The following is a 13,727-nucleotide window of genomic DNA, read 5'->3' on the forward strand; positions in this document are numbered from 1 at the left end:
TGAGAAAAAAAAACCCAAATCCGAGGTACAAACTAAACTTGAGGGAAACTCATCAAATATAAGAGGTATGTCCAACTTCCCCTGACTATATTTCAACCAAAATAATTTTCAATGAGTCTATCAGTCTTAAAAGCCTCAAGTACTAACTTCTTAAGTTTTTAGGTATTTTTTATATTTTTTACTATGCCATTCCAATACATACTAAAACCTTAATGGTTTAATTCATACGATATGAATCAATGTATCTGAAATTAACTATGATCTGTTACAAACACACAAATTAAAAAAGAACAAAAAGAGTTGGGTTGAGTTGCTCAATCATATTTTGCGTGTTTTTTTTATTATGTTATATGTTTTTTTAATTTCTTCGGTTCTATCTTTGACTGATGTGTTGTCTTTTTGTATTGCCTTTGACATCTTCTGTCTTTCGAAGTTCGTTTGTAAGTTTGTTATTTACTACCTTTTTAGGGCTTTTGTTCTGTATCACAACTTCATTTGAAAATGTTATTTATAAAAATAAATATTCATTTGCAGTTTTTATAGTCATTATGGTACTGGTGAATTTGTCCTGTATGCACATAAGAACAAATCTATCAATGTAAGTACAGAAACAGGTGTCAGTTCATGAAACATGTTTGAAACATTGATAACTATTATATCTGACGGTGTTACTTTAATCGCATAACATTGCATATATGTATTCTAAATTATGATATTCAGTACTGAATCAATCTGAATGGTGATCATAAGGGCTTAATTGAATATCTTTACAAATGGTTGTTGTTATACGAACACATGTATTACAATACAATAAAAACATTTAGATATATAATAAGCAAGGATATTAAGAAGGAAAATGATCGATATCAAAGAGGAGCGAAAGATACCAGACAGCCATTCAAAAGTCGAGGAGCACATTTTAGAGTTATTTGAACGGTATAGAGGCGGGGAATACGAGGTGCTTTGATACACGTACAGGTAACACTTTGTTTCTTGATCCTATTTTAGTGAAAGATTCGATACCTGTTGTCGATAAAGAAACAATACCTATTGATAGAGGAATCAGTGACCACGATGAAACATATGTCACAATTTATTGCGGATTTACAAGTAGTCGTTCTTATCAACGGAAGATTTTGGATTATAAAAATGGGGATTTTGACCTCATGAATCAAGAGCTGTTAGGGACAAATTGGGAGCATTTGATTTCTGACGCAGATAACATAAATGTTGCTTGCACTAATTTCACTAATTCACTCCTTGGTATAGCATCAGAGTGTATACCTACACGAGACGTTGTAGTGCGGTGTGATGACAAAATTTGGTATAATTCTAACTTGCGTCGTGAAATGCGCAAGCGCGACGGATTTCGTAGATTGTTTCTACGTTTGAAATCATCTATAGCGAAACAAAGTTAATAACATGAAAAAGAAGGCTAAAAAACACTTTTACGCTAGTTTAACTGAAAATTTAGATGAAATCAAACAGGCGAATATGAAACAGTATTAGATGATTATTAATATGCACATTCAAAGCGACAGGCCTGTTCATGACAAACCACATTTGAAGGACCCGAATCAAAATTATAATTTGGCATATGAGAGCTCTGAAAAGTCTGAAATTTTGAATAAATATTTCTGTTCTATAGCTTATTTGGAGAATCAAGATAAGGATTTACCGGCCTTTAACGATCGTGGTGCTGATTTCCTGTCATCGATTGTAGTCAGTGAACAAGACGTGCACGATATAATTTCCACACTTGATGTTGATAAAACGGTGGGGCCTGATATTATAAGCAACAGAATGTTATTTGCTGTCAGAAACCAAATTTCAAAATCATTATGTTTATTATTCAATAGGTCATTACGGGATAAAATATTCCCAAACCAGTGGAAAATTGCACACGTTATTTCATTATTTAAAAGTGGTGATAAATCTTTGCCCTCAAATTATAGACCTGTCTCTTTATTATCTCTTGTGAGCAAACTTCTGGAAAAAATAGTTTTTAAAAATATCTTTAATCATTTGCATTCACATAATCTATTATACAAGTTTTAATCGAGATTCATTCCTGAATATCCTACTACCCACCAATAGATTGAGTTGTACAATCATATTATAAAGTCACTAAACGACAAGCAAATTACTAGTATAACATTTGTGGATATAAGTAAAGCTTCTGATACAGTTTGGATCAAAGGTCTATTATATAAGCTCAAAAAGTATGGCATTAATGGGGATCTATTATGTTGGTTGAAAAGTTACTTATCGGGACGGTCTCAAAGAGTGGTTATGAAAGATAAGTGACTGCTTAAGAGATGATGTGCCCCAGGGGTCGGTACATGGTCCATTATCATTTTTGATTTACATAAATGACATTGCAGATGATCTAAATGGGTTTAGTAGACTTTTTGCTGATGACACATCTATTGGCCACACTGCACCCAATGTTACAAGCCTTCACACTTTAAAAAATATTGATCTAGATATTTGCAAAATTGGTCTGAAAAGTGGATGCTATAATTTACTCCTAATAAAACAGATATCATAATTTTTGATACTAGGAATATTCAGAACGTCCTTACTTTTGATTTTGGTGGAGTCTCAATAGCTCCTGTAGATACACAAAACATTTAGATATTATTTTTAGTAGTGACTGTAAATGGAATAAACATGTTGATAAACTGATAGAGAAGACATCAAAACAAGCAAATGTACGGAGGAAACTAACATTTAGACTAAAACGGAAATATCTTGAAAAGATTTATATGATTTTTATTCGTCCTATTTTGGAATAATAATCTGAAGTTTGGAACAACTGTGGGCAAATAAATTCCGAACGGTTAGAAAAGATTCAGATTGAAGCTGCACGTATAGTTACCGGTTCAGTATGTTATGCTAGTATCAACTCTATGTATAGAGAGACAGGATGGGAGAAATTAAGTGTCAGAAGGGAAGTTAAAAAAATGACCATGTTTTATAAAATTGTAAATAACCAAACACTGGATTATTTACAAGCATTGGCTCCTCCGTATAAATCAGATACTACTAATTATAACCTGCTAAATAGACATAACATTAATATACCACTGAACCGTCTATCAGTTTATCAACAGTCTTTTTTCCATCTTCTATAACATTGTGGAAAGAATTAGATTTACATATTCGTCAAATTCCTACTTTCTCTTCTTTCAAGTTACAATTGCAACAATTGTTTTTCATAATGTAAAACTTCCTAGGTACTATCTGCTATCTATATTACATGCAAGGCTATGCAACAAGTGCAGTGCACTTAGCGCAGATTTCTACAAGGCTAATTTAGTACATGATGCATATTGTGCATGTGGTTACACTAGTGAAAGTGTTGAACAGTTGAACACTATTTATTATATTGTAATAACTTTGCACCGCAAAGAAATGTTATGCTTACTGAACTGACCCACTTAGACATTCCTGTTACATTTTATCTGTAATTGTTTGGTAATGATAACTTAGATACAAATGACAATTTTCTAATACTTTCTGCAGTACATAAATATATAAAAGAAACTAAAACTCAACTTAATCGATTTATTGTTCATAACGGTAAACATAATGTTTCGCCTCAATGGATTTCAATTATTGAAGTTAATACAAAAATGATTCTTACATTAAATATATGTACTTGTCATCCCTTTATCCGGTTTTTTAAACGCCAGAGTTTAATATCCGTATCACAATAATATATATTCACAATATTGCACGTTACTATTTCCAACTTATACAGGTAAGTAGAATGTCATTGAAAACCACACTAATATCAGTAGGTGTTTTCTCTTTGGATTGATCGTTTGGGTGTGTTTGATTATTCAAAATTAGAACTTTTGATATCCATTGAGCCGTTTCTATTATTTTTGTGTATAAGTATTATAATAACAATAGTTGTGATTTATCTAACTATTTTTCATGCCTTCATGCTTATTAGAAAATAACAAATTCATGTAATGTGCTATATAAATATAATGTATATTCATGTTTATTATGGAGAAGACGGAACTAATTATAAAAACTTGTGTCTAGTCCATTTGTTTTGAACAATAAAATAAGTTTACACTATATATATAATTCTGAATGGAATAACTACGTGATTTTCTATTAAGAGCTTTTATTTTCATGTCTTCTAGGTCCATGTTATTCACCAACCTTTACGAGGCCGTATGACTGTGAATTGCGCTGTTGCAGTTCAAGCTGCCTCTGATGTATTCATAATCTATGGATGTGACCAGCGTAACAAATGGTTTATTCGACGGCTCAACTGTGATAAAAGTCGGGGAGCATATTTAGAGATTTTTGAACGGAATGAAGGCAGGGAATACGAGGTGCTTTTCACCCTCCCAACAGACACGCACAAACACACACACACACACACGCGCGCGCGCGAAAATACTTATTTAAAAAATAAAATCAATTGAAAGTAGATTCTAAAGAACTGGCAATGTTCTAATATCCGTGGTTGCAGATTGAAATTTGACATTTGTAGTTTAAACAAAATTGTCTAAAAAAACAGTTTTGATTCGTTTATTGTTCAATCTCGTGTAAATGCTTTTACTTTCCTGATGCAATATCTCTCTGACAGATTCCCTCTTTTTCAGACCAATTTCCGAACAAAAATAAATCATACTCCATTTAGATCTTTCTTAGTATACGTGATTGTCACTTTTCATCATGTTCTATGTTGACTATTGCATAAAAATGAACACATCATTAAAAAAGATAGAAATTGGAGAAAACCAGAAAAAGTAAATATTATACGTTTTGATACTATGATGGCAATATGTTTGTATTACTATATCACTCATAAATCTGTGAACATCAATTTCGCTATTTATCTTATCATATCCAGATTCACCTTCCGACAGGGACGAGGGTAAAAGTTTCAATTCGACTACAAGGATATCTGGATATAGACGTGTTTCCGTCTACTGCAGAAATTGGAAATTCACATGGATTATGTGGAGATTTCAATGGGAGAAGGGGCGATGATTATGTTGATAGAAATGGAAAAATAATTTCACACGAGAACTTTAAAAAACATTGGAGGTCAGAAGTTATATTCTATTTCCTTATGTTTAAAATCAATTTTAAATTTGACTAAGTTATTTAAAGATATTTAACCATTTGTTTTATGACATGGACAGCAATAAGAACTAAAGTCTCGTCTCACATATCTTTTAAATCTTCTTATATGAAAAAAAACCATATGTGGTGTAGGAATGAGAATCAAAGTTATCTAAAATTGTTTAAAGAATTTCATATTGCATTAAGTAGGAGATGGCTAACGCAGTCTAAATTAAAATAAATATTTTGGTTGGATAATGGCAGATTTGGGTAAAAACTATTAAAACACATATGAAAGCAGAATTATAGTACAAAACAATTTGTTTTTGTTTCCTAAGATTAACAAATGATCGAATTGATATTACAGTGTTAACCCGATCGACAGCCTTTTCGTTCTGAAGTCCCGAAATGAAAGATTGAGCAGACCATTTTTTTATTGTACATGTGTTCATGACGCAATCAAGGACGCAAAATTTGAATTAAATGACAGGGCAGACTGCAGTTGGAAAGAAAGTTATTCACTTTGTCAACCTAAATCATGGGGCCCTAAGATGTGTGCTTTTCGGCATAAACGAGATACATCTTTAATAGACGAGGGTGAAGACTTTGATGTGCATGTTGATAAAGTTGTGTATAAAGACGCACCTTCTGATGTGAGTTATTAATTCAAATGGGGTTTCCTCTGATAGTCTAAAAACAACCCCACCAATAAGTCAAGGACAAAGGCCGAAGTGTATTAATATACAGCATAAAATCACAAACAAAGGAAAAGCAGAACCAGGTTTAATCCACCATTTTCTACATTTGAAAATGCCTGTACCAAGTCAGGAATATGACAGTTCTTGTCCATTCGTTTTTGATGCGTTTTGTTATTTGATTTTGCCATGTGATTATGGACTTTCCCAATTGATCTTCCTCTAAGTTCAGTATTTTTGTGATTTTACTTTTTATTGCAATTCGTCGACTGTGAGACAGTGAGACCTTTAACTTTGAACAGAACTTCTGAGATGATCGATTGCTAGTTCAAGACAGCGATCACACATCATAAATGAATTAAAAAACATCGCAGCGAGGTAAATTAATCCATCCAAAGTATAAATTATCCAGGCATAGTAAACTACAAATTGCTTTAGAAATTTCCCGTCAAAATTCACAATATTATAGACAAATTAAACAAATACAAGGTGAAAACAGGTCACATTTAAATATACACTTGATGATATTTGCTAGATATGTTGTATGGATAGGACAAACAATTCGGATATCAAAGTACTTTTCTAAGTGCAGTAATTGATTGAAAGCATACACACCACTGTTTAAGTTTATCTACATTGTAGGTTTTGAAATGGAAAAACGGATGGAACGAATCGACAGCACTGGAATATTGTACTAAAGTCCTGCATGAATCTGAGACATATAAAAAATGCAGCGCTGTTGAGGGTTTAGAAGATTCTTTGTCTGTCAAAGGCTGTATCAATGATATAAGGGTAATTAATATCCACTTATCAGTAATCGACACACATATAAGTATACTTACGTAATTGGATTGTATCAATTATAAAATGAATATATAGATCAGTGATTCATTAAAAAACGTTTTTTGGGGGGGATTGGTAATGGAGAAGGGAGATGAAAGATTGAGAATACTTTTTTTCAAAGTTTTATCTTGATTTTGACCACAATCACGTTCAAAATATGGTAGAGCAAAACGTGTATTATGAAATAATAAAATGGCCTACATTTTGTACTATAAATTGACTTTTATATTTTATTTGCATTAATTCAAAGGTATCAGGCGCTACTGATTTTGCCGAGCAATCAGTTCGGGCTTTTAAATCTTCGTGTATTAACGAAGTGCAACTGAATACTTCACTTTGGAGACAGGATTCAAAAACCGCAGGAACTACACTTTTGGATGATATAGTTGAAAATGATTGCCCAAATGACTGCAATGTTAACATGACAAAGAGAGGAAGTTGTGTAAACGGTAAGAAAAAAAATGGCACTTTAGAATTAAACTGCTCACAATGCATTGCTTATTATACTTCATGATACTCCAAACTGCTAATATACTAAATATTTTATCAATAGAATGTTAATTTTATTTGAAGTGCAAGGGATATTAGACATGTTGTCATATTATATTGAACATGATATCAGGTTCATATAGGCAATGGTTGTGGCTATTACATTTGTGTGTTTTCTTTTGATGAGCTTTTGCTAAAATATTTTTTTTTAATGATCGATTGTTCATCTGTAACTAAGATCCTTATAATACGATTTAATGACTATTGCATCGCAGATTTTGGTAAAAGTTTGTTAGGTTAAATATAAACCCCGAAATACAAAAGTCAAACATGTTCGTATAATATACCTTAGTTACGTAGCGTATATTTATAAATAAATAAACAAATAGAAATATTTTAATAGGTTTTTGCCAGTGTTTCAGTGGATATGCAGGCGATGATTGTTCTGTCAGCACAAACAAGCCAGCAGCATTGACTGCAACCTTCAAAGAAAATAAATGTGATGTTACCAAAACAGTATGCATGGAAGTTCCCGTCTTTGGATCTAACTTTCATAAAAGTCTGTCTCTGCAATGCCGCTTACAGGAAAAAGAAGTAAGTTACTACTATAATGTTTTTTAATGAACTTTACGATTGATTGTATTGATATCCAACATTTAAAACTGTATATGCGAAGTAAAACACGAATTGGCATATTTTACTGGTCCTTTCAAATAGGACTATGTACATTGTGTTTTTTAGATTTTTGATATTCATGTACCGTCATCAACTTTTATCTGTTCAACAAAGATACACTTTATATATTTTTATTTGAAAAAAGGTTGATTCGATTTAATAGTATTTTCATGTATTCAAATTGGATATACCATACTAAACGATGATAAACATATTGTAGTTAAATCACACTAATCCTGGTCATATAGACACAGTCCATTTACTCACTGCACGAATGGAATCATTTGCCGAAATCACATGCCCGCTTCCAGATAATCTGGGAAACAGAAAACGCCGATCTACACAACCTTTGTCGCCAAAAGCATTTTTGATATCTATCACATCCAATGGAAACACATTCAGTAATCAGATACCAGTAATCATTTATGATTCGGCGTGTTCAGATTGTCAGATAATTGGAACCAGTATGAAATGTAACCCTAAGGTAATATTTCATATTAACATTAATGGGAAGATACAAAACTCAACTTTAAAAATCACTTGGTTAATTTCAACTTTTGCAAATAGATTATTGTTTAACTCGCAATGCTGTTTATTGATAGTGTTGATATTTTTTCATATTGATATTGTATGCTTCTTTTTCATTCCTCTTCTGCCCTTTTTCCGTCTTACTTTCGTTAATGACTGGCGCAATCTTTATGAAATTGTACCATAATAATAACAACCCTTTGTAGATGTGTAAGTTTTGCCGTAATTGAAAGACTGCAGCAATCATCGGGACAAAATTTGGTAAACATTGAGAAATGTTAAATATTCTACATAATTTTTACCTGTCGTGTGCATATTACCATCCATCTTTAGATTTTCAAAATTGTTGCCGATGACATGTAAACAGCAAACATGTAAAAACTTTTAAAGTTATAAAATTCTTCATGAAACTTCACATAAATTACCCCTGTTATGCTAATATAAGAAAATATATTTTGACCATCACAAAATATTGCCGTTACCATTAATTCTACATTGTCAAGTATGGCATTCGCTATTACTTTCAATTGCAATTGTTTTTAATAAAATAATCTTTTGAATAATAAGTTATGAGCATTTTAAATGATGTATCTTGAAATTTTCATATTTTAATATAAATATTTTTTTACAGAATAATATTTGCGTTATTCAAGATAAATGTTATTCTCTGTCAAGTACAATGTGTGGAAATACTGACACAACAAACACTTCCAAGAGTATGCTATGGATAATTGGAGCAGCTCTAGGTGGTATAGCCTTCACAGCCATTGCCATTGTAGTTTTTGCAAAGTTAATGCTACGAAAAGGGTACTGTTTCATTTAGATTTACAATTGTAGTTCCTTGTTTGTATCAGTATTATTACGGATAAAAAGTTTTCTTTGTGATACTTTATAAGAAAGCACAATTGTAAGAAAACATGCTTAAAAAACGCGTATGAATGGTGAAAATATGATTTTCGAGTACGGTTATTAATACTTAAATCTGTAAATGACAAAAGATATATGATTTACGAGCGATTTATAGGAATACACGAAAATACACTTAACTATATACGAAAACAACAGTATGATTGACAGTCTGAAATAGGTCAGAGAAAACAGTGCGAAATCAGAGAATTTGAGTATTCCTGATGCACAAAGTAATAGCAAGTAAGCTACTGATAAGCAACCGGCTTTTACCTTTATACATTGCTGTACAAATCAAATTTTGAATAATAACGTATTGTACAGAACTGGGAGATACGATGTTCAATAACTACAATAATATTGATCCGTCTTTAGTGCAAATTTGTAAAAGAAACATGTTCAAACTCCTTTAGGTCATTTTTTAGTAGCAATAAACAAAAAAACTATGTTAATTTGTTCGCTTTGGGATTCCGTATAACGTCAGATTATCGGAATTCCAATGGGGACTAACTGTGCACCACTTATTGCGGACCTGTTTTTGTATTGTTATGAGTTACAATTTATGACAAAAATAAGCAAAGACCCATCGAAACAACATCTGATAAACAAATTTAATAATACTTTTAGATATTTGGATGATATTTTGGCTCTCAATAATGACGACTTCAGTATGTATATTAATGAAATGTATCCTGTTGAACTTACTTTAAATAAAGCTAATACTAACAATGACCACAGCCCTTTTCTCGATCTTGATATCTATATCACTAATGGAAAGCTGAATACTAAAATTTATGATAAAAGGGATGATTTTTCATTTCCTATCGTTAATTATCCGTTTTTAGATGGTGACGTTCCCTTGTCACCATCTTACGGTGTTTATATATCTCAACTTGTACGATTCGCTCGTGTATGTAACAATGTTTTAGATTTTAATGAGAGAAATTTATGTATTACTGAAAAATTATTACACCAGGGTTTTCGATATCACAAACTAGTCAAAACATTTACTAAATTTTATCATCGGTATAAAGACATCATTCGTAAATATAGCTCAACATGCAGACTTCTAATACGTTCAGGTATTTCACATCCAATTTTTTATGGTAATATTCTTTATAAAGCACAAAGGTGTCAGTATTCACCTCAGAAACTTACAAAACCTTTGAATAGACTTATTAAGAAGGGATATAATTACGATACTGTTGTCAAGTCAGTAAAGATTGCATATGTTGGCGTTAATATTGAGTCACTGATAAGGTCTTTGCATCGGAACTAAACACATTTATTCTAAAAACAGTTGTTGGCATGACACGGGTTATGTTCTTCTCATATATGTTATGATGGTATGATACTAAACCCCTAACGGGAAGGATTGTGCCTGATGTTCATATGATGAAATCATAATCTTTCAGTCAGTTTAATTAAAGTCTGGAGCTGGCATGTCAGTTAACTGCTAGTAGTCTGTTGTTATTTATGTATTATTGTCATTTTGTTTATTTTATTTGGTTACATCTTCTGACATCAGACTCGGACTTCTCTTGGACTGAATTTTAATGTGCGTATTGTTATATGTTTACTTTTCTACATTGGTTAGAGGTATAGGGGGAGGGTTGAGATTTCACAAACATGTTTAACCCCGCCGCATTTTTGCCCCTGTCCCAAGTCAGGAGCCTCTGGCCTTTGTTAGTCTTGTATTGTTTTGGTTTTGGTTTCTTGTGTACAGTTTGGAAATTGGTGTGGCGTTCGTTGTCACTGGACTGGTGTATGTTTGTTTGGGGGCCGGCTGGGGGACGCCTCCGGGTGCGGGAGTTTCTCGCTGCATTGGAGACCTGTTGGTGACCCTCTGCTGTTGTTTTTTATTTGGTCGGGTTGTTGTCTCTTTGACACATTCCCCATTTCCATTCTCAATTTTATTGAAGTCTGGTTTTTATCATAAATCAGTAAACTGATGTGTAAATAAAAAAGAATTAGTGTCATTCAATTACTTGTTCTTTTAAGTATTCTTGTTTCAAACAAACAACTTACGCCAACTGTATAATCGACTATATAAATGAAACACATACAACTTAAAATGGAAGACACTGTCAAAAAAATTACATGACATTGTCTTATGGCAAAAATTACGTTGCTGGGTAGTAAGTGTCGATACCTCTTTATCAAAAACACAGATACCCCACATTTATAATGTACAATCGCTATTATCTTATTTTTCAGACAGAAAACAGGGATGAGTACGCCGGATTTGTCACAAAGTGCTATATACCAAGCTCCAAAATCTACCAAATACCCTTATTAGACTTTAAATATGCGTGTTTATTCTTAACATTTTTATATTAGTCGAATGCTGTGATATCATTTTAATCATATTAGTGTTTTGAAATAGTTTTTTTATTATCAATTTACATTTGTTTTAACTTAAAATGCTAAAACTGTACCATAATGATAACCACCCTTTGCAGATGTGTAAGTTTTGCTGACTTTGAAAGACTGTAGCAGAAATCTTAGTAAAGTTGTTTACAAATAGTTACGGTTTATCAAAGGTCAATGGTTTCAACATATTAATTTTTATTCCCAATTGCCAAAAGATGATATTTATATAATTTTTCATTTATAAATGCAAGTAGTGTAAAACTACAACTTGCAAGTGTTAATTTTATTTAAGGCTACTGAACTTTTAGTATATTTTGAAATTGATTCGGGTTTAGAATATCCGAAAAAACACATTGCTACCTTTGCATAACAATTTTATATCCTTGTTCTTCACAAAAAAAAGCATTTTTTATTTTAATTACATAATTGATGCTCTCAACATTCTCTTAACCCATATTTGTTGTGTTTATGTTACTTACATTTTTTGGTTTGGTTTATGTTTTACATTTATTTCAATGTTAAATTTTGATATCATGTATTAACTTTTGTAATGACGTCAATTTTCTTGAATTGTAATATTGTCATAAAATATAAAACACACATACATAATGTTGCAACACGTTTTTGTTACTCCTTTTAAAATAATCTAATCTTAACTAGATTAAAACAGTAATATGGAATATACGTGAATGAAATCGGTGCATTCCATACGGAGTATATATCTCCCCATTGATACGATATTCCCGAGCTTGTATTTCCCATCATGATTTCCATGATATAGGGTTGCTGCACACAAGGAAGTTATTGAACCAACAAGTCCAAAATGAAGTTGGTTGAACGTTATGGAATATACGTCTCACAGAGGATAACGGATATGTTTCTTATGTCTTAATTACAATCCCGTCCTCTTTTCACAAAAGTGACCGAATTTTCGCTGAGTTTGTATTAATATGAGCAACACATTTGGATTAGGATCTACTTATCTTCAGGAACACCTGGTATCACCCACTGTTTTTGTGAGGGATCGTGTTGCTTAGTTTTTATTTATTATGCTGTGTTTTGTGTACTATTGTTTGTCTTATGGTCTATTCCATCGAATTTGAAATTTAGCATACAACATATATAATAAAACCTGCCTCATCTCAACATTATAGATGCGCCAGAATAAAGAGGAATCTTTATGAACCTGTTGAGCAGGTTTTCCACAGTTCCAGAGCACATTTTGTAACAGCGGTTGTGGTGTGGTAGACGTTGTTCAATACTTAGTTTTGAATGAAGTGTTCGATGGACTGTAAATCTTTTCCTTGTGCCATGGTGCAATATGTTTGTCTTCACGAAATTTGTATTGTGACTTTAGAAAACCGGTCGGTCGCCTCTCTCTTACCTTTTTTCAATTTTGAAAAGGAATCATGCCTTATGTATCATGTACTGCGTTACAACTCTTGATTCTATTGTCGAGGAAAGGTAACACTAGCCCACTGAATGCTGAATTATTTAGTTCAGGCTAGATGGCCGAGTGGTCTAGAGCGAAATATCCAAATAGCATGAGTTTGGATCCTTGTTAGGAAAGAACAAAAACTTGCGCAGATTTAACATTGTTGTCCTGATATCAAGAGTAATTATGAAACAATGATGTGTTTTCATTCGTGTATCGCCTTCACTGGTAATCTGTAGAGTTGTCACTTGTTTAGATGTACTTCAATTTAATAATTAAGATCCATTTTGTTACATCTGGTGATCCGTTCATTTGGTAATCGCCAATGGCAGTCAACAAGATTTAAGAACACCCGTTGTTCGACCCGCTAAGTGAAATACGTTTTGTTAAATATGCTTTTGTTACCTATTCTGACATCGGACTCCGACTTCTTTTGAACTGAGTTTTGAACAGTTTTGTCCATTCGTTTGACGTGTTTTGTCATTTGATTTTGACATGTGATTAGAGACTTTCCAATTGAATTTTCCTCAGGGTTCAGTACTTTTGTGATTTTTCTTTTTTACTGTGCGTAATGTTTTGTTTTTGTTTTTTCTACATCGGCTAGAGGTATAGGGGTATAAAAAAAGACCTGTTGGTGACCCTCTGCTGTTGTTTTTTATTTGGTCGGGTTGTTGTCTCTTTGACAC

At 32.4% G+C, this 13,727-nt stretch overlaps 1 protein-coding gene across 1 annotated transcript in view; it reads left to right on the plus strand.

Annotated features, from left to right (window-relative positions):
- The window catches only part of LOC139490858 (von Willebrand factor D and EGF domain-containing protein-like), a 29,362-nt gene extending 17,139 nt beyond the window's left edge, over window positions 1-12,223 (plus strand). Inside the window, exons 9-18 of the mRNA XM_071277935.1 lie at window positions 535-598; window positions 4,164-4,358; window positions 4,883-5,079; window positions 5,465-5,750; window positions 6,435-6,584; window positions 6,886-7,084; window positions 7,528-7,718; window positions 8,020-8,283; window positions 8,959-9,134; window positions 11,451-12,223. Coding sequence (XP_071134036.1) covers window positions 535-598; window positions 4,164-4,358; window positions 4,883-5,079; window positions 5,465-5,750; window positions 6,435-6,584; window positions 6,886-7,084; window positions 7,528-7,718; window positions 8,020-8,283; window positions 8,959-9,134; window positions 11,451-11,532 — 1,804 coding nt within the window. The 3' untranslated portion in view covers window positions 11,533-12,223. The remainder of the gene's footprint in view (window positions 1-534; window positions 599-4,163; window positions 4,359-4,882; window positions 5,080-5,464; window positions 5,751-6,434; window positions 6,585-6,885; window positions 7,085-7,527; window positions 7,719-8,019; window positions 8,284-8,958; window positions 9,135-11,450) is intronic.
- The last annotated feature ends 1,504 nt before the right edge of the window (window positions 12,224-13,727 follow it).

Source organism: Mytilus edulis, chromosome 10, assembly GCF_963676685.1.
Source record: "Mytilus edulis chromosome 10, xbMytEdul2.2, whole genome shotgun sequence".
Taxonomy (NCBI): Eukaryota; Metazoa; Mollusca; class Bivalvia; order Mytilida; family Mytilidae; genus Mytilus; species Mytilus edulis.